Raw genomic sequence first — 19202 nt, forward strand, 5'->3', positions numbered from 1 at the left:
AGCTACGTTGGCAGAAGCACTGCGCAAGTTGCGCTTGGCAGCAGCGAACGAAACGGACAGCAGGGCCGAGGTAGAGCAGGGTTGGCCAGAAGGGCCTGGGTCTCGGCTGAAGCCGTGTGTGCCCCGGCGACGGCGACAGCGACAGGAGGTAGTTTCCGGAGAACACGGCCTCCTCACGGCCGGGCCCTCCCTCCCCGCTCCGGCGGGAGACAAGCCTTTCCCGCCCTCGGCGCGCGCCAGAGTGCGAGGGACGTGCCGGGCTGCCCCGCGCGCCATGGCCGCCCCACCTGCCGCGAGCCCCGCTTCCCGGCACCTCGCCGCCAGGCCGAGGCGGGGCGGGGCGGGGCGGCGGCCCCAGGGCGGCCAATCAGAGCCCGCCGGGCGGCTTCCCGCCCATGTGCTCGTGTTTGCGTACGTGCCGCAGCCGGCTCCCGGCAGTGGGCGGGGCTGCGGGCAGGGTCTCCCGGTGGGTCACGGCGCGGGAGGCGCGGGGTAGGGAGAGCTTCGTGCCGGGCCCCGCTGCCTCGGCCAGCCCGGAGCCCGGAGAGCCGGGCGCCCTCAGCCGAAGGGCGGCAATGTTGATGCTGGACTGCAGTTCAGAGGTGAGGCTTGGGCAAGGTCGGTTCTGTCTTACCGGGAGCCCAGCTACGGAGCTGTTAGCAAGCGGAGTTTGCCTGGAGTTGCTGCTAGATGCGTTGGGGCGCTGCCGATGTCGGTCGGTACTTCTGGTTAAGAGATTAAAAGCCAAAAAAAGCCATGCTTGGCTTGCTTTGTTGAAAAGGGCAGTCTCAAGGAAGACGAAGGTCCGATGATTTGCGAGGGGAATGTTTCCATGCTGCTATGGTGCAGCGTTCTTAGACTTGCCGTGGCTTAGACTGGCAATAACATTGTGCTTTGCTTTTCTTTTTTTTTTTTTTTGTATCTTGTTTATTTTAGTCTGGTAGTTTCAGCAATCTGTTTGAGGCAGGAACCAGTGTGAACGCACCTGCAGATGCCTTTGGTCAGTCTCCAGCTCACTTGGCTGCTTGTGGTGGTGAAGCTTTTTTCCTACTTTGGCAACTGCAGACAGGAGCGAATTTGAACCAACAGGTAAAAATGCAGTTTTGTTTCTTCCACTTCTAATCTGGCATGTCAGTAAATCCAATTTATATTATTTATGTATTTTTTTTATCTAGGAGAGGTTTTATATACACAGCATGAGGTATCTGGGGTTGCTTATTTTACAGTAACTTTATTCTAGCATGAACCAGAAATCCTGTCTATATTGCGTTATCGATTTCATTTGCTACGTATAATGCAGTTTTCACACTTACAGTGCTGCATGCAGATGTCAAAACTTAATTCTTTTACACAAATGAGTATTCCTTTTTCCTCTGACATTTTGCCCCTGCTTCCCGTAAACATAAGGATTCTTCCTCTAGCTGCAAAGTTTAATTTGCTTATACCTCTGAGCTGGTAGCAGCAAGCTGTTGGTCACAGCAATCCCTAAATGGTGCCGAAAGATGCTGTTAATCAGTGTAGAGTGTATTCTGGGTAAATAATCTTTTAGAAGGTAAAGGTTAAACAACAAGTATTGCATGGGACAGTATTTCTACTTCACTGTCATGAATGCAGTAACCATTTAATGGCAGTTACTGAGTACACTTTACTGGCTGTATTCCTTTGATCTCTCAACTCGCAACAGACTGGTATACAGAGTAACTCTCCATAAACAGTCATGTTAGAGAACAAGATAGCTTCATCCTATGCCCCCTCCTTCAAATGACTGCTATATATAAATTGTGTTTTCAGGATTGCCTTGGGGAAGCCCCGATTCATAAAGCAGCAAAAGTTGGGAGTTTGGAATGTCTTGCTCTCCTTGTTGCTGGTGATGCCAAAATTGAGTAAGTTGAGCTACATTTAGTCATTTCAGTAACAGTATCAAAGGATACATGTATTTTACACAGCACTTCTTGTTCAGAGTGCGCATGCTAAGACTGTAAATATAGCATGACTATAGTCGTAAGAGCAGTATTAAAAACTGCTATATACACCAAAGTAGCATAGACCACATGCTGTTGTTTAGTTCCACGTTACAGACCTCTATAGTAACTGCTAAGAGAATATTCCTGATCATAAGTTCTCCTTGTTAGTTTTCCATTCTGACTAATGCTGTGCTCACCTTCCTCTTGCCTTTCTGATATGCTAAGCCAGTCAGCCTGATGACAAATGTATTTTAAAATAATTATTCCTTGTTGCATTTAATACCAGCCCTCTGTATGAGTAGAGCCCCATGCTACCCTTGACAAGCCTTTTTGGTATTGATTCTCTGTACTTATTTTTATACCTCTGTCTAAAGTTACCACTTAATTAATCTTGATCGGTGCTTGCTCATAATATATATTCCAATTTAATTGAATGGTTATTGTTAATTATGTGTTTCAGCTTGTGCAACAACAGCGGACAAACAGCAGCAGACCTTGCACTGGCTTATGGGTTTCTGGAATGTGCCAAGTTCCTCACAACAATTCAGCACACGCAGACAATGAAACTGAGAGGACAGTCTGGCTACTTGCTAAGTGACAAACATGGCTTGCTGAGAGAGGATCCAGCTGCACAGAACCAAGAAAGTGAAACCAACAGATCCATAAGCAGGAAGAGGAGAAGATCGGACGGTGTGTAATACTGTTGGTTTACTACAATTCAGAGTATTTTTCTTTCTTTTTTTTTTAATGCTTTTAGCATTTAAGTAAATAAATTTGGTGTTAGATACATAGCAGTTGGACGTAGAAGCCTGCTAGTAAGGATCAACTTGCATAGGTATTTAAGGTTGCGGTCTTGCCAAAAATGGATAGTGCATGGAGACTGCCACTGAAAAGGCTACTTTAACATGGTGGTGGTGGGGGAAATCATAGGTACTTTTACTGATGGAGTAGCTACAGACTTACTCTTATTTGTTGGTAAGATGGATCTTGTCTCCTAGCTGACAAATGAAAAAGCTCATAATCCCAAAATGAAATCAAGGGGAATCCAAAGTCTGAAGAAGCATGACTGGACTATGCATTGAGCAGCCAGATGCGTATGGTGGTACACTGTCGCCTTCTGAGAAGGAGCAAAGCTCGTTAACTTTTACTTCTTACAGAAGCCTGCTCTGCTGTGGGTTTGTGTTGTTTTGTTTTTTTTTTTAATTCCTAGAATAGTTGTATTCATACAGCTATAAACAAATGAGCATACAACAATTCACTCACATTTTATTCTGTGTAAATACGAGAACAAAGTTCATAAAATTCTGTACATATAGCCATTTTTCTCCCACTCCCCTTCTACAATGCTGTTATCAACAGTACCAGCAGCAAACAATGCCTTTGAACAGATTCATAGTGCACAAGACAGCTGGCTATATGGAACCTGAAGGTAAAGGACAGTTCATCTTTTGGGCAAGAAAGAAGTCCATAAAATAAAAGGACTGGGCATAAAATAAAAATCCGTAAAGATTTTAGCATAACAAAAAATGCTGTATAAACATAAAGTTGTCCTAGCCAAAAGAAGAGCATATTCGTTACCTAATAAATGTATTTGTAAGAAATACAGTTCACATCAAGACAACTCGTATTTTTAGAGGTTTCATTAAGAAAAAATATTTCTTAATTTAAATTACTCGAAGCAACATTTCTATTTCAGCTGGGTTTTGATTGACTTAAAGCATTATTTTGATAAATAACAAGACAGTTATATCTAGATCAGCTAGTATTCTGTCTTAACATGTTCCAGTGTAACAGTGGAATTTAAATAGTTTTTGGTCGTTGAGGTAGGCATAGGTTATAATAGGCATCCTTGTTCCAGAACTCCGGGCCCTTCCATCCACACCAGCCCTGTCCAAGAAAAAGCAAGACAGCATTTAAATCTACTAAGAATTCTGTTTTTCCTATCTACTACTATTGGGTCTATTTTATTTTACTGATTTTAATCTAAGCTGTATGAATTATTTTCAAATATCTATAGAATGCAACAACACACAATTTTCAGAAAGTTCTCTACATGCCTGGAAACACATTAACAGAAAACATTTTGCAAAGTCTCTCTCTCCTCCTTCCTCCCTCCCCACCCTAGCTCACCTCCAAAACAGTAGCATCTCCCCCCTCCATCCCTGCTGCTGCTACAGAGAGACTAGTACTATTCTGAAACTCTTATCATTCTCGCAGTTTCCATTTCTCTTGTCTTGAATGCTTGCCCTCTTTAGTAATAGCTGATATTTCAGAGGCAGAGTTCTTAATATCAGAAGGTGTGCTGTTGATCATGATTTAGCAGAAAAACAGTCAAAACAAAGCTCTTAAGATGGCAGAGTACTACGTAAGTATATGAGGTGCTTTTGAAGAAAAGAGCTACAAACTTTCAGTCCACCTCAGTTCCTCCCCTACCCTGCCACTTTGGATGAGGAAAGGGGGTTCTGCATTCATTTTATCCTCCTGGACCATTCCTGAGCACCTTGTAGCTGTAACAGCCTTTGGTTCTACATGTTCGTTGGAAATAACTTACTTTCTGTATTCATTTCAAGCTTTAATCATTACAGGGCTAGCAAAATGTTTCTTCAACAGCTCTTCTAGTTGGGCCCAACCCAAGGGTGTCAAATAAAGATACAAAATAAAAGTTGCTATTTGCAACTTAACATGAAGAACAGAAAAGAAACTGATTACTTAAGACATGTAGGATGATTTAGCCACAGTTTACATTTCTGACAATATATGTTTACTCTTTTGTAACATGCTGTGTCATCCCTTTTAGTAGCTTTAAATATGGATATAACAGTACATACCCTTTAGTTCTTTAGAGTTTTCCCAGTTTTTCAAAACAGCTCAGTACCTGCCCTTTAAACTTGGTTCAAGGCCTGATCTGAGAATGCCTAGTGTTGGATTTTTAAAAAATAAAATTTAAATTTTAAATAAATGGTTATCTTCTCTGCTTCAGTAACAGCATTTTACAGGCTGAACAGATTTTTCTGTTGCATTCAAAATACCAAACACATTTATTGTATATACTACTGGGTAAAAGGGGAGATGGTTTAATTCAGAGACAGTAAAGAACATTTCTTTGTACTGTAACAACTTTATGTGGTTGCTGACCCAATATATCTTCTCTAAAGACAACAAGTTTCAGAGGCTAACAGTAGAGTAGCTTATGTGCAGGTTAACTGGGATCTGCACTGCCTCCGTAAGGAATGGAGATGCTATAGAATGGCCAATTTGTATTTGGCTGTACATTATTTGTTTAATGCCAAAATATACATATATACATACATATGTGTATATATACATGTACATCAAGCCTCACCTTTTCCAAAATAACATGCAGATCTTCTCCTCCAGTGTAATGTGGGTCTAGAATCAAATATTTTATGTGCCCTGTAATCTCATTCCAAGCCACTCCTAATATTGTGTGAGCCAAAACACCTCCACCTAAAATAGGAGGAACACAAATTGCTAAAAATTTTTCACTGAAATTTAGGCTTGCACATTTAGCCAAATAAAAGTATATCAACACTTTCTATTAACAGATTAGCTTGGTTATCAAAATGATTCTGAAGCTGTTCTACATAAGATTCTTTACATTATTAAACAACGTATCTTTACTACAACTAGGGAAGATTACTTATTTTACTTTACTTACTACAACTAGAGAATTTACTTTCCAAAGTTCTTCCATGTCAGCAAGGCGGGTTAAATCCTCAACAATTCCACCACATGAAGTCAAGAATATTTCAAACATCTGTTTTGCTCACTCTTTCTTTAAAGAAACTTAACTGTAGAAAAGGGATCTGGAAAACTTCCTGGTTGTAAAAGGACTAAAATTAGAACAGAAATCAGAATTTCTGGATAAGGATTATCTGCTGTTTTCTACTAAGTTCCATCAATGGATATTAGGGGCAGAGTAGTAATTTCTAACTCCCCTTCCTCTAGCCTGCAAACAGGGAAAGGGGTTATTTTGATGAGCTGGCTACATGTCGACTCTTGCATGTTTCTTTCAGATAGCATGAGGAGTTTATGTCCTTGGGATACTGTAGTAATGACTCCACACAACAGATAGGAATTGCAAAAACCCCAAAAGAACACAAGCGAAAAAAAAAAAAAAAATCACCAAAACCCACACCAAAAAGCCAACCTCCGCCCCTCCAACAACAACAACAATTAAACCAATCTACAAGAAAGCATTACAGGGAATGATAAGTTACAGACTAAAAGATTTTTCAATATAGGATTCTAAATTCTTGAAATTCAGACAAAAAGGCTGCTGAAAGGCCAAAAATATTTCATACCAAAATCTGGACTTTTTGAGACAGTAACACTGTCTTTATGGAGTGCCAAATACAGATTGCAAGAACTGCTAAAATTAAAATCTTGTTAAAGCTGAAAACCGTATATTCAATATTCTTCATTTTCTAAGCCACAGCTGTCTTGGAAATAGTTCAATTAAAGTTACAGCGTTGTTACAAATGGCATTTCTTATGTTACCAACATTTCATATTATTAAAACTGGTCTTAAAAAGAACTGGGATGATACCCTTCTCTTCAAAGCCAGATAAACACTACTCTTCTGTCATGGGAAATTTTGGGGAACTGTATGAACTCAGCTCTCGAGTTCCGACTTTAACAGCAGTTTTGAAGAACACCATTCAGATTGACTTTTGTTACCAGGTTTTATACTGAGCTTGGGAGAAATACTGAGTGAAAAGATACCAGCCAGACTAAATTGCATCGTTTTCCAGGTTCTGTTGGGAAAAGCATAATTTTTAATTCATCTAGAGTTTTGATTAACTCTTGTACAATAAACTGAATGAGTTTTTAATTGAAATGAAATTCAGCATAGGGAGGCCATGCACTGTCATTGGAATTCTTCGATACTTGAGCACTTACCAATCATAACTGGAGTTCCTTCAGTCTTGAAATGATTAGCAAGCTCTCTTCCCTGCAATGCTAGTTCAGAACCCTGGCTAGGTAAGAAAAACAACAATAGATTTGAAATCCTCACTAGGCTTAATTCTCTAATTATCCATTATACCCGTTAACTACATAGGTAACTGATTAGAAAGTGGCTTAGACTTTTCCTGTGTAAACATCCTGGGACAATCTGAAAAAAAGTTTTTTAACACAACTTACAGATTCTGGTTGGACCAAAGAATCTGCTGTAAGCCTAGTTGCCACTTGAGCACCTGGAGTCACCCAGCTTCTATAACACGTCTGCTGCTTGTCTCCCACAGTGAGGACAGCTGGTAAACCCCAGTGGGTCCCTCCAAGCGTCTGAAAAACAGACTGGCTACATCTGTCAGCAGGGGGAAGTCTGAAGTAACAGAACTTCATCAGAAACAACAAAAATAAGGTGTTGATAAAGGTGTTTATAATGACATCTCTTAAGACAGGTTTCCACTGTAATTGCACAAGCAATTGCAGTACTCCTACCAGAGTTGGCTTTAAAAATCAAATCTCAAGTAACATTAGTAATCTGTTCAAAGCAACACTGAACTAAGCTTTGTTATAAACTCCCTGCTTTCCTTTTCAACTATGGGGACCAGCTCCAGACAAAAGAAGTCTACATGGAAGAAAAAGGCACACTCCTAATACATGCACGCACTCCAGGATTTGGAGCTGAAGACGTATGTCTGATGGAGACTTGTATTCCCCTTAGAAGACTGACAGTACTCCCAAAAGTGGTGACAGAAACTAGGCAAGGAAATTAATACAGATATTTTTAACATCTTGTCTTTATATGTCTTCATATATAGTGGTTAACCTTTTGAAAACCCAAAGAAAGCTTGTGTGCCTGCTTCTCAAGGTCCTGAAGAAATGGATTAAATGCAGACAGAATACAAAACTGGAACTCTGGGAAATGGTGCATTTACAATAATGGATTCAGTACTAGTGCTGCTGGTGCAGCTGTGAAGTCTTATTTCCAAAAAGAGTTAGAGGTGCTAGCTGGAAATAAGCCCAAGACAAAAATGCTATCCACTGCCAGTGACCAGCTGAAAGATATGCATGACATTTCTTCTTCTCAACATGGTAGTGATGTTGGCTTTTCATAATCTTGAAAAACACTGGTGCTCCCTTGTAGCAGCACTATGAGCAATTCTACCGAGTTCACAAAGGCATCTACTCTATATTCTTACGTGCAGGAATAAAAACCTTCATACTGGCAGAGCCTGTCACAGCTGCTATAAATAATAGGTGGATCATCTGCAAATATAAGCTCTGGAACAAAAAAAGATTAAAATTGGCTGCATAAAGCTTTACAAAGATTGAAGAACTGAACTATTTTCCTACCGTTAAGGATCACCATCACCATGGTCACCTGCTCTTTTAGAATATCTACAGTAGAATTTACTCTAAATAAACATGAGTAGTACTTTGACTAGAATTTTTATAAACGCTAAGTTAGTATATCTTCTTTATTTCATGATTGTATTTATCACAAAACATTCAGGGATTTGTTAGTCTGCTTAGTGCTGCCTAAATGATAAAAATCCAGTAATTTAACTTCTAATAAATGCTGAACATCATTCTTTTTCTCCCAAATATATTTGTTGGGTTCTTTATTGTGTATGAGAGTGTCAGATTGCCAGAACGGAAACAAATCCCTTGTTTTATCTGTCACACAAACCCAGAAAAGAGAACACTATTTCCAGGCTGCTCAGCAATTTGCCTCAATCCTGAACTGACAGGTTAGCTCTGTGGATGAAGTAATGATTTACTGTCAATGTGCTTTCAGTTCGTTGTGACTGCCAGACTGTGTGCCTGCTTCAAAAATTATGTTTGTGGTGCAAAGGAATAGCCTGAATTCCACATCAATTTGCATATCTTTAGGCAATTTACAGCAACTCCAAACTGGAACCCGAAGCCCCCAAGAAATTCAGCAATGCCTTCATCTGTAAGTACTTAGCACAACAAAGGCAGGAATACAGGTTTTATGAACAAGGAACCCTTAAAAGATTTATTATCCATTTTATTACCCCTATTCTCCCATGTATTGTAATTTGGATTTTAAGGCATTGAGTCTTTTTAATAATTACTGAGCTATTAAATAGATATTGATTCTTACCTGACAAATAATATTTTTGATGTTATTCCAAAAAGCTGATTCAAAACAAGCTGTACCTCAATTGAACCAATCCATTGCTGTGACCCAACAAATGCTGCCGGCTTGTCTCCAGCATCAACCAGTGCCTTTTGCAACATCACAATGAAGAAGAAAAACAACCGTCAACAACACATAGTAGGCAATTCCACCACTTATTGTGAACAAAGTTGGTTTATATATATGGGAATGTATTTTGAACATAGCCAGTCAAAAACAGACAAATGGATGTTGAATTCATTCATTGCAGTTCTGTTTTGGAAATGTCACTCGAAAACTAATACAGAACAGTGCCTATAAGCACAGAATATAACACCAGGTCCGCAGGCAGACTTCAAGCTGGGATGGTGAGCACCAAGCTGTCTAATAATGGAGGGCACCACTTGTACTGCAGAAGCCACTTTGCAGGCTGAAGTACCTGGATCCCCATTCAAAGCATCTGAGAAAAGGATCCATGAAATAGTGCTCTGAGGAAGAGGCCACTGAAATACACCAAAGGTTGTGCTTTATTTTAAACTCTTCTCCATTTTGAGGCTTATATGTTACATGCAGCACTTCAGAGGGGCATTTTCAGCTCAGGATACAAAGCCCACAAAGTCTCCTGAAGGCTAGTGCCTCTTCCAGATGTCTAAAAATACTACAGGAGTGCATGGACTTCAGTTGCTTTTAGGTTTAGGTGTGGACTGAGACATGTTCAGGAAATGCAGTTTTAGTGCTCACATCCCTGCTAGGTATGATGAAAGTTGTTTTATGGACTGAATCAAACTTTGCCAAAAATGTTCAGTAAATAAATAAAACACAAAGAACTTTTTAGAAGACTGAAGATAATTGCAGTATTTCTTGCTAGGCATACAATATTAGCTACCCAAGCCCACAGTTTTTATTTAGTGCTGTTAACAGAAACAAACATATTCAGGTATGCATTTGAATTCACAATAGAAAAAGAAGTGAAGGATAGTTCAAAAAACAGAAAAAGGCCACTACTCTCAAAGACAAAGTTGCAAAAGGCAGCATAGCATAGCATCTGGGGACTAAATTCAGCTGTCACTGAATACAAAAAGTCAGTTTAAAAACTGATTTTAGTATGACACATTGGTTTCTTTGTTTCCTTTCATTTGGCAAAAACAGTGAAAATGTCATAATTTGAGCTTCTAATAGAACACTAATCCAAGGAAGTATTTAGAAGACTATTTTAATGAGTCTCATTTGTACACATAGTGTCACCTGCCAGTGATAAACATTTGGAAACATATCTCCTATAATAAAACTTGTTAAAAATAATAATTTAGAACTACTACAGTTTGATTTAAGAGAGAAAAATATCACACAAATCCAAAAAGTCTAAAATATATGAATTTGATATTTTAAAAATAATCTACAGAAACACACATATAATAATCTGCTTAAATGTTCTGTACCTGTTGAATTTCCTTGTGTGTTGGTATAGGTCTATCAATGTAACCTTGGTGCTTGAACCAAGAACAGATTGTCTGCAAAGACCGATAGGCACAGCCCCAACCACTGTCATCAATCCGATCCTGCATATAGTGGTGATAACTATATACACCATGTACTAAATAAATCTGCACAGAAAGAGATAATACAAATGAATCTGATCACACTTGCATCAATTTTCAGAGAAGTCATATGTCTTGTCACTTGCACTGTAAAAGCTTTCAGCTGGGGACTGCGAATCTTTGGAAGAATTGAAGGGTTGTTATTCATACATGGTTACTCCTGTTTTTGTCTCCTCAACATCTCTGTTCATAGTTTCAGATTCTTGTCCTGGTTCTGAGAAACTTTTAAAATACATGCAAAAAATGTGTACATCTGTCCTGGTTTCAGCTGGGATAGAGTTAACTGTCTTCCTAGTAGCTGGTACAGTGCTATGTTTTGAGTTCAGAGCGAAGAATGTTGATAACACTGATGTTTTCAGTTGTTGCTCAGTAGTGTTTAGACTAATGTCAAGGATTTTTCAGCTTCTCATGCCCAGCCAGTGAGAAAGCTGGAGGGGCACAAGAAGTTGGCACAGGACACAGCCAGGGCACCTGACCCAAACTGGCCAACGGTGTATTCCATACCATGTGACGTCCCATCCAGTACAGAAACGGGGAAGTGGGGGGCAGGGATTCGCCGCTCGGGGGACTGGCTGGGTGTCGGTCGGCGGGTGGTGAGCAATTGCACTGCGCATCATTTGTACATTCCAATCCTTTCATTATTGCTGTTGTCATTTTATTAGTGTTATCATTATCATTATTAGTTTCTTCTTTTCTGTTCTATTAAACCGTTCTTATCTCAACCCACGGGTTTTGCTTCTTCTCCCGATTTTCTCCCCCATCCCACTGGGTGGGGGGGAGTGAGTGAGCGGCTGCGTGGTGTTTAGTTGCTGGCTGGGGTTAAACCACGACAACATCCTTTTCCAAGAAAATGCAATTTCTTTGGGACAAATATAACTAAAGCAATGCCATTTTGTGCAGAGAAGCCCTTTTGCTTAAAAGGCCAAGTCAGTTACTTCGCTTTCTCATCTATACAATACCGACTATCTAAATTACTTCTTTTAATAACAAATCTCAGCTAAAATAAAAAGTACTTTCTTACAAGTGTTTCAATTTAAACTTACCATACCAGACTCTGTACCAGGTGAATTAAGATGCAAATGTGGATTTCTGAGATATCCATCTTTATATGGTTCATCTGGAAAATGGTAAGCATTTGCTCTCTTGAAATATGGTCTGTCACAAGGCAGATTGAATAACCCATGCAATTCCTACATGCAAGTTCAAATAAAAATAAAGAGCACAATTCAAATTTTGGGTTAAAAGAAACATCACATTGTATGTAACAATAGAGACATAAACATTTTTAACAGCACAGTTTAGCAAAATTAATATATTAAAATCTGCTTAATTAAATATTCAGCATATATATTTACTACTAGATCTCACCTCTCAAAGGAAGCTCATGCAGGGTTACCTCCTATCTAAAGGGCCCACTATTTCACACGGGCCTGTTACGTAACGCCTGCCGCTGGAGCCTCGCTGAAGATACCATGAGTGACAAGTGTGTTATGAAAGTATGATAAAATACACCATAATAAAAAAGGATTACTGTTTTATCTATGTAGTAGTACAGATACACACACTCTGAATTATAATCTTAACTAATATTGAAGACATACAAATACCACATACTGAGACAAAGTAAAGATACTGAGCTTATGGTTTAAGCAGGTTCAGTCTATTTTTAAATCTCTTAAGCACTGTTTACAACACAGCAGCCACATTTAAAGAGATATATTGTCTTATTTCACAGAGCTTAAGAGTGAAAGGAATGACGAGATAATCTAGGATAATGTGTGTAACGCGGGTAATACATTTTACGCAGATGACCCAACACTGAACCCAACTACATTAGCCACCGGAACACTTCGCAATCAGTGGATAAGAGTGAACAGAAGACAGAGAGCAGTAAAGACTTAATGTGCCATCAGTGCCTGAGGCCTCTGCAAATGCAAGGAACTGATTAGGTTTTATATACCCAGTAATGTTTCACACAGAAGAAAATGAAAAATCCCCATGGCTTCTACACCTCTAAGGCAGCAGAAGATTCTTTCCTCACTCTCAGTATGTGTAACTGTGTGACCTGAACCGGTATCTGCCAGGTACACGTCTCAATCTGAAAGGACTGCCACATCAGAACATTTTTCCACCTCATCCATTTTCCTTTTTCTAGATGTGCCAACCCAGAAGGCAAAAACCAAACAAGCTAGCTAAGGCTGGTCACATGTGAGCCAGAAAAAGCAGCCTCCCCAAAACAAACAAAAAACCCCAACAACACATAACCCCAAGAAAGAACCCAAAACAAAAAAACCCAACCCTAACCCTTTCAGGACACGTGTTAAAGCCTGAGAGTAATAACACACTAGAAGTAATTGATATTCCACCATGGAAGTGGAGAAATTCCAAGAATACAGTACCAGAAGTGTAATTTAGATAAAACCTATCTAAACCAAATCCTATGTAGTTTTAAAGTTTCTATTGTCCCCTTGCAAAAATGAGATCTGGCACATTTTGTAAAATAACTTCTAATAAATCAAGCTTCCACATTCAGTATACTGCTTCAGTTATAATAGAAATAAATTTAAAAAATAGCAGTATCTGTTAGTATTTATTCTACGTTACCTAAATGAAAAGCTTTACCAATGCTTCAGTTACAATAATAATAATAATAATTAAAAAAAAAAAATCAGGTTCTGTTAGTATTTGTTGGCTTTACCTTTCTGTAACTTTCCAGTTGATCATCTGAAATACCTGTAGGATACGAGATTGTTACAAGGTGATTTTTTCCTGGTAACATGAAATGAAATTGTTCTGGTACCACAATTGATGTTCCCTTCATATATTTCATGATACATCTTTCCATGTCAGTTAATTGCCTGTGAATTGCTTTCACCAGGAGATTTTGTACCCTGCAAAGTATAAGGGAGAATATTTTAAAAGTAGAACAGTGATGGTAGGTCATTTTCTCTCATAGCTCTGATAGTTATACAATACTTATATGCATATCTGCACCTGGTCTGATGAACTTACTACTTCCATTCTTCCACTCCCACAGAGAAGGACAGAACCTCACCATGCTTTACTCAAAGCATGTTTGCACACAGAAACTACTCCCTAGTGATTCAACCCTCCGAAGTGGAGGTACCCTGGTCTTGTATCAGAAACACAACCATTATGAGCATTTGCTGAAATAAAAGTTACAGATATGACTATATGGGGTTGTTTGCATTTTATCCACCCCATTTAGCATCCTTCAGAGTCAAATCCTATGGAAAAAATGCAAGGAAAAATTACAGAGGAAGACTCTTAATGTTTTCCACCTTCACCTAGCCAGCTGCAGCTCCTAACGTAGTACTGAGATTACAAACTCATCAAATACACTCCAACTCTTTCTTTTATACACACTTACATACTTAGAAGAATTTTTAGAACATTTTCCTGACTTTCTCAAGTCCTTGCTAAGCAATGGTTACGAGTTATCAATTTATCAGACACTGATAAACTGAATTTTTTGTAGATAGCAGAAGGATTGTGTTTCAAGATTATTAAAGCTAACAGCTGTCTACAGCAGCTTTTATTATTTACACAGTTAATTTCCATTACAAAAATACTATATGCTACTTCATTAAACTGATTAATGATATAGCTTTACTTCATTATTTCAAGAAAAAGCAGAAACGAAGTTGAAAAATTACAAGCTTAGGATAACACTTACTTTCCCCATGTTTCTTCTGGAGAAACAGATACAATAACATCAACTGGTAATGTCATATTTATGTAGTGGTGTTCCTTATTTTCCCTTTCAATGACTGGAGTCAAAGCAGCTAATGAAGATGTCATTTCCAACATGAGGTCTATATTGACTATCTGCTGCTGCAGAGAATAAAGACACCAATAGTACATCTCCAACACCACATGCACCAAAAAGGCAAAAGTAACATTGTAGATATTTAGTATCAAACTCAGTAATGAAATACTTGGGGTTAAAAAAACCCCAAAACTCGTAATCTTAAAAACAAACTTCTACATGCTGATCTACTGTAGATGGATCCCTGCATTCACGCTGAGTCTCAATGACTTTAAAAGGATTCTTTCGAGTCACGTCAATGTCTGTCTGTGTACAGAAAAGCCTAGGGAGGGAAGATCTAAAAATGTTTAAATGATAGGTTGTCTGATATAATTTATTAGTGTGGTGAGACACATACCGTATCTTGTAACTTCTTATCCTTTTTTTTGCCAAGCTTTCGTTTGGTCTCATCATCTTGATTAAATCTGAAGAATCAACAGAAAGAGAAATTTCTATAATATGAAATTAATCTATTATAAAAAATATAAATTAAATATACTCACTGTATAAATCGTCTTATCTCCTTACAAGCAGAATCATCAGTCAGCTCTGGAACAGTGTTCATACCACTGTTAGGCCACACATAGACTGAACTGTGGCAAATTCTTAATACAAGAACATCTGAGGACAGTTTGTTTGCAAGATCACTGAAAACATATCCTAATGCCTTTTTTGTTGATGCCTCTGAAACACAATAAGGATACAATTAGCCTAGAAAATTCCCTCACTTTTGTTATAGCTGCTGGACATACATTTTTAAAAAATTTATATGTTTTGACTTGGAATAAAAATGTAAGTGCTGTTATGATCAGAAAAATGGCTATGTAAAGAGAAACTGAGATGAGATTTCGCTTAGCAGGTCTGTCTCAAACATTCACATTCATACCTGCCTGAACATAAGTGTACTGTTTCTCTCAAATGCTGTCAAATACGAAGAGCTGCATGAATTACAGAAGAATAACCTACACTGTAGTCGATTCTCACATCAATAACTATTAACCAAGCCTACAGTTGCAAACGAACTTCTGTGTACAGACAAACTTCTACATAAGGTTTTATTTAGTCTTTTGAGTAAATCCTGGAAAGATTCAATCTGAGTCACATGTTTTGGATCAATATCATTATTCAGAAATACAAACCAAAAATATACTAAATTTTTGGAAAAGCAGGGCCTCCTCTCTCCGGCTGCAGACTAAATTTTGGCCAACATAAACCTGTAACTGTCAGCCACACCCTGGTCAGCCTGAATCTTTATTACCAGTATAGACAGTTGTCTGTCAGAGCTTGACTTGAGTTTTTAAGTTTCACCCATTCCTTACAACATGAGCCAATACTGGATATGACAGAGCAACTTTTACACATTACCAACATTGTTTTCCTTACTGAGGAGATTAAAAAACATTACTTAGAATGCAACAAGTTACACAAAGCCTAATGAGCTATCAAAGACTAAGCTGAATTGTATTTCTTTAATGTGTTAACTTAGATTTGGCCACTATTAGTTGACTTTTGCACTAGAAGTCTGTAAAAACTACACTATTGGAAAAATCAAACAAAACTCCAAAAGAAAAGCCTCACTGCCTTCAAAAGGAGTGGTCTGCCATATTTACACACTAACAGGCGTGAATACCATGCACATGGACAATCTGAATATCACTCTGCTTCACTGTGGTTAAAATTCACTACACTGTAAACAAAGTCAAATAAATAGCCTTTCTCTGAGGATGCAATTCACAAAAAGTTGCTATGCATTAGGCCAACTATTCAACACTTCTATTGCACATCATGAACTGAAATGAGCCTAAGTTCCTTTTCAAGGTTCACTAGCACTGAATTCAGAGTTTCTAGTAAAGACATGTCCTTTTAAAATGCAGAATGAGCTACGGTTGAGCTAAAGACACCATCCTTCTGCACTTGGCCCTATGATAGCTCAGTGGCCACCGATAGCCTTGAGCAGACTTTCTGAAGCGAACGTCACATTACTGTAAGAACGTGGGACTAGAGGAGCCTCTTAACGCCATATGATCTAGTCCCTTGTTATCACATGGAACTGCAGTAGCCAATCCTGCCTAAATTCAATAAGGTAACTACTTAGCTTGTTCATCATCTTTATTTCTCTAGAAAGACTGGACCACAATCTCAAAACTGTATTATTAATGAATTTGGTTATAGCAGGATTATATTGTCATTAAGTTATTCTCTGCTTGCTTAGAATTTCAGGGCCAACTTTGGATTCAAACTGAAAAGTGATCCCAATACCATATCCCTAAGTAGGAAAAATATGTAAATAAAGTGACCTAAAAATGGCAATTTAAACTTTACTTCAAATGAAAGTAAAAAACATACAATGGAAAAAGACTGTCAGAAAATTAATGGAGATAAAGAATATAATTTTCTGTACTTAAATCTTCACAGGTTTGGGAAGAAGCACTTAACTGGTGAAATACCAAGAAAATAAACATTGTAATAACTAGTTAATTAATAAAAGGTTATTTATATAAATGTTAAAAAATCTGTCATAGTCTTATAGACACACCATCAGTAGTTGCTAGCTGAAATGCAAGATCCAAGCCTCCTCTTATTCTAAAGAGTATATCCATAGCTTCTAGAATTACCTAAGGAGAAAAAAGAAGCAATGAAAATGAATAGCTATTTCAACATGCTTTTTCTCAAGTTACAATTGATTGTTATGATACCACAGTGTGCAAGCACACCGGTAATTACTGCAGCTGCTCAGGGTATGAAAGGCCAGTGAATAAACAGGGAAGTGAGTGGTACAGCAGCACATAGTTGCTGGAGCCAGTACCTCAATTACATGAGTACTGCTGTAAGCACAGTCCTTAAAACACATTTCCTACCTAAACAAGAAAGTCTTAATTCTATGCTTTTACCATTTAGAAATATTTGGGATAAAATGTCATTGTTTCAATCCAAACGTCATGTTTTGCATCTTATGGGTCATCTTCCAGTTCAAGTAAACCTAGGACTGCTCTAAGCATTAGAGCAGAGAGGTCATTAAGCACATCTCTAAGTGTGCATTCATCTTGGTTAGGAAATCACAGCTTCAGGGAAACAAAAAAAACCCCAAAGGCATGCGCACACACACAGAACCTCTAGAACCCAGGGTGAGTTTCACATTTGACAGAAGAGCTGCTTGCTTATGCCAGCACAGAGACCACCCAGCTGTTTCTTTCCCCTTCCAACGTCCCTGCTCTGTGTCCCCACAACTGCCCGTTGGAGACATTTTAACACGAACTTCATCAGAGAACTCATCCAGATGGAAAATGACCCTTTTACTGAGAGAAAATTTTTTCAGCCAGATCAATTCCCAGTGAAGTTCAACATACTGCTACAAAAAGTTGTGCCAGTACAGAGAGGAACAAAACGTGACAACCCAGAAGAGCGTGGGTATTGCGCAAACTAACAGTCCACACAACGAAATGCTTTACAGCCTTAATTGCTCTAAAAAAAGCCACCAAACACCTGTAAGAATAATTACACTAAGACCTTTTGGAGAGGCTTACCGCATGACTGTTTGCTTACAAAGTATGGGAAACTTCCAGGTGCAATGCTATCATTATTCATGAAATAAAAGAATCAAAACAGAGGACTAATTTTCTTTCCATTAGAGGTACTCTAAGCAGAAATATCAAAAAAGATATGCATGCCTGATGAAAATGCAAGCATCTACACTTTCGGCTTTGGGTGATGGATTTTCAGGTTTCCGTGATTCTGGAGTGCCAAAGTTTAGTCCAAGAAACGAAAAAGCAAGATTGCAATGTCTAACATTTTGGTTCCTGAAGCATAACCCGGGAACTATTTTAGATAACACAGCTATCTACACGAAAAAGGCCTAGGAGTGTGGGATCCACAAGTGCCAGCACGTGAAAAAGAAGTTTGCCTGGGTTGACGTAAAAGACGTTTTTTATCTGAATTATTACAAGGCAAGAATAACGTTCGTGAACGAAAAGCAGAGCTCTGCAGAAGGAGCAAGAGAGGACGTGGCCTCTTGACAGTGGCTCACCACGGATGATGACGTCTTCCGACAAATCCCTGACACGAGCCGCCCAGGCCGAGGGAGAGAGCCCCAGGGTCCCCGAGGGCGACGGGGAAGGCTGCTGCGAGGGGCGGACGAAGGGGGGGGCAGCGCGGGAGCTGCCGCTGCCCCGTCCGACACGGCCCGGGCCCTGCAGAAAGGGCGGGCCTCGCCCCCTGAGCCGCCCAAGGGGCCTCGACAGCTCCCCCCGCCAGCTGCCCCCGGGGGCTGGAGGCCCGAACGCCGCGGCGGAGCGCCCACCCGGGACCGCGCAGGCCGACACCAGCCCCCAGCCAGCCCCGCTCGCCACGGGACGGGGCGGCGCCGCAGACCCCTCCCCCGCGGCCGTCCCGGGTGGCGGGTGGAAACGGCCGCGGGGTGTGGGGGGGAGCCTTTAGGGCAAGCCCCCGGCCCCGCTGCTAGCCCAGCCCGAGCGGGAGCCCTCCCCACCGCCGCGGTCCCCCCCACCCGCGGTGTCCCCGGGGAAGGGGCGGACTCACCACGTCAGTCAGCGCCGCAGCGGGGGCCGAGCCCGGCCTCATCCTCCCCGCGCACGCGCGCTCCCGACCCCGGGGGAGGCGCCGCGCGAGCTGGAGAGGTGCGGCGGGGGCGGAGCGGAGAAGCTGCCCGCCCCCCCTCCTCCCCCGCCCGTCCACCCGTC

At 40.1% G+C, this 19202-nt stretch overlaps 2 protein-coding genes across 7 annotated transcripts; one reads left to right on the forward strand and one right to left on the reverse strand.

Moving 5' to 3' along the window:
• Positions 1-363: 363 nt before the first annotated feature.
• ANKRD37 (ankyrin repeat domain 37) lies at positions 364-12935 on the forward strand. 2 transcript variants are annotated; one of them, XM_052779864.1, is made up of 5 exons: positions 364-602; positions 937-1089; positions 1792-1883; positions 2425-2654; positions 12484-12935. In XM_052779864.1, exons 1-5 carry the CDS (start codon positions 396-398, stop codon positions 12576-12578), a joined length of 777 nt encoding a protein of 258 aa, XP_052635824.1. In that variant the 5' UTR covers positions 364-395; the 3' UTR covers positions 12579-12935. The 2 variants fall into 2 exon arrangements, with proteins under 2 accessions (XP_052635824.1, XP_052635825.1); XM_052779865.1 differs by lacking the exon at positions 12484-12935 and adding an exon at positions 2963-8540 and having other exon boundaries at positions 380-602.
• On the reverse strand, positions 3211-19139 carry UFSP2 (UFM1 specific peptidase 2). Of its 5 annotated transcripts, none has more exons than XM_052779860.1 (12): positions 19042-19139; positions 17042-17120; positions 15009-15189; positions 14864-14930; positions 14374-14528; positions 13375-13567; positions 11720-11866; positions 10518-10682; positions 9064-9188; positions 6888-6964; positions 5308-5432; positions 3211-3851 (listed from the first exon to the last, which is right to left on the reverse strand). In XM_052779860.1, the coding sequence occupies exons 1-12, from the start codon at positions 19081-19083 to the stop codon at positions 3765-3767; spliced, it is 1443 nt and encodes a 480-aa protein (XP_052635820.1). In that variant the 5' UTR covers positions 19084-19139; the 3' UTR covers positions 3211-3764. The 5 variants fall into 5 exon arrangements, with proteins under 5 accessions (XP_052635820.1, XP_052635819.1, XP_052635823.1 ...); XM_052779859.1 differs by having other exon boundaries at positions 14374-14531; XM_052779863.1 differs by lacking the exon at positions 19042-19139 and adding an exon at positions 18530-18822 and having other exon boundaries at positions 14374-14531.
• Positions 19140-19202: the final 63 nt, after the last annotated feature.

Source organism: Harpia harpyja, chromosome 2, assembly GCF_026419915.1.
Source record: "Harpia harpyja isolate bHarHar1 chromosome 2, bHarHar1 primary haplotype, whole genome shotgun sequence".
Taxonomy (NCBI): Eukaryota; Metazoa; Chordata; class Aves; order Accipitriformes; family Accipitridae; genus Harpia; species Harpia harpyja.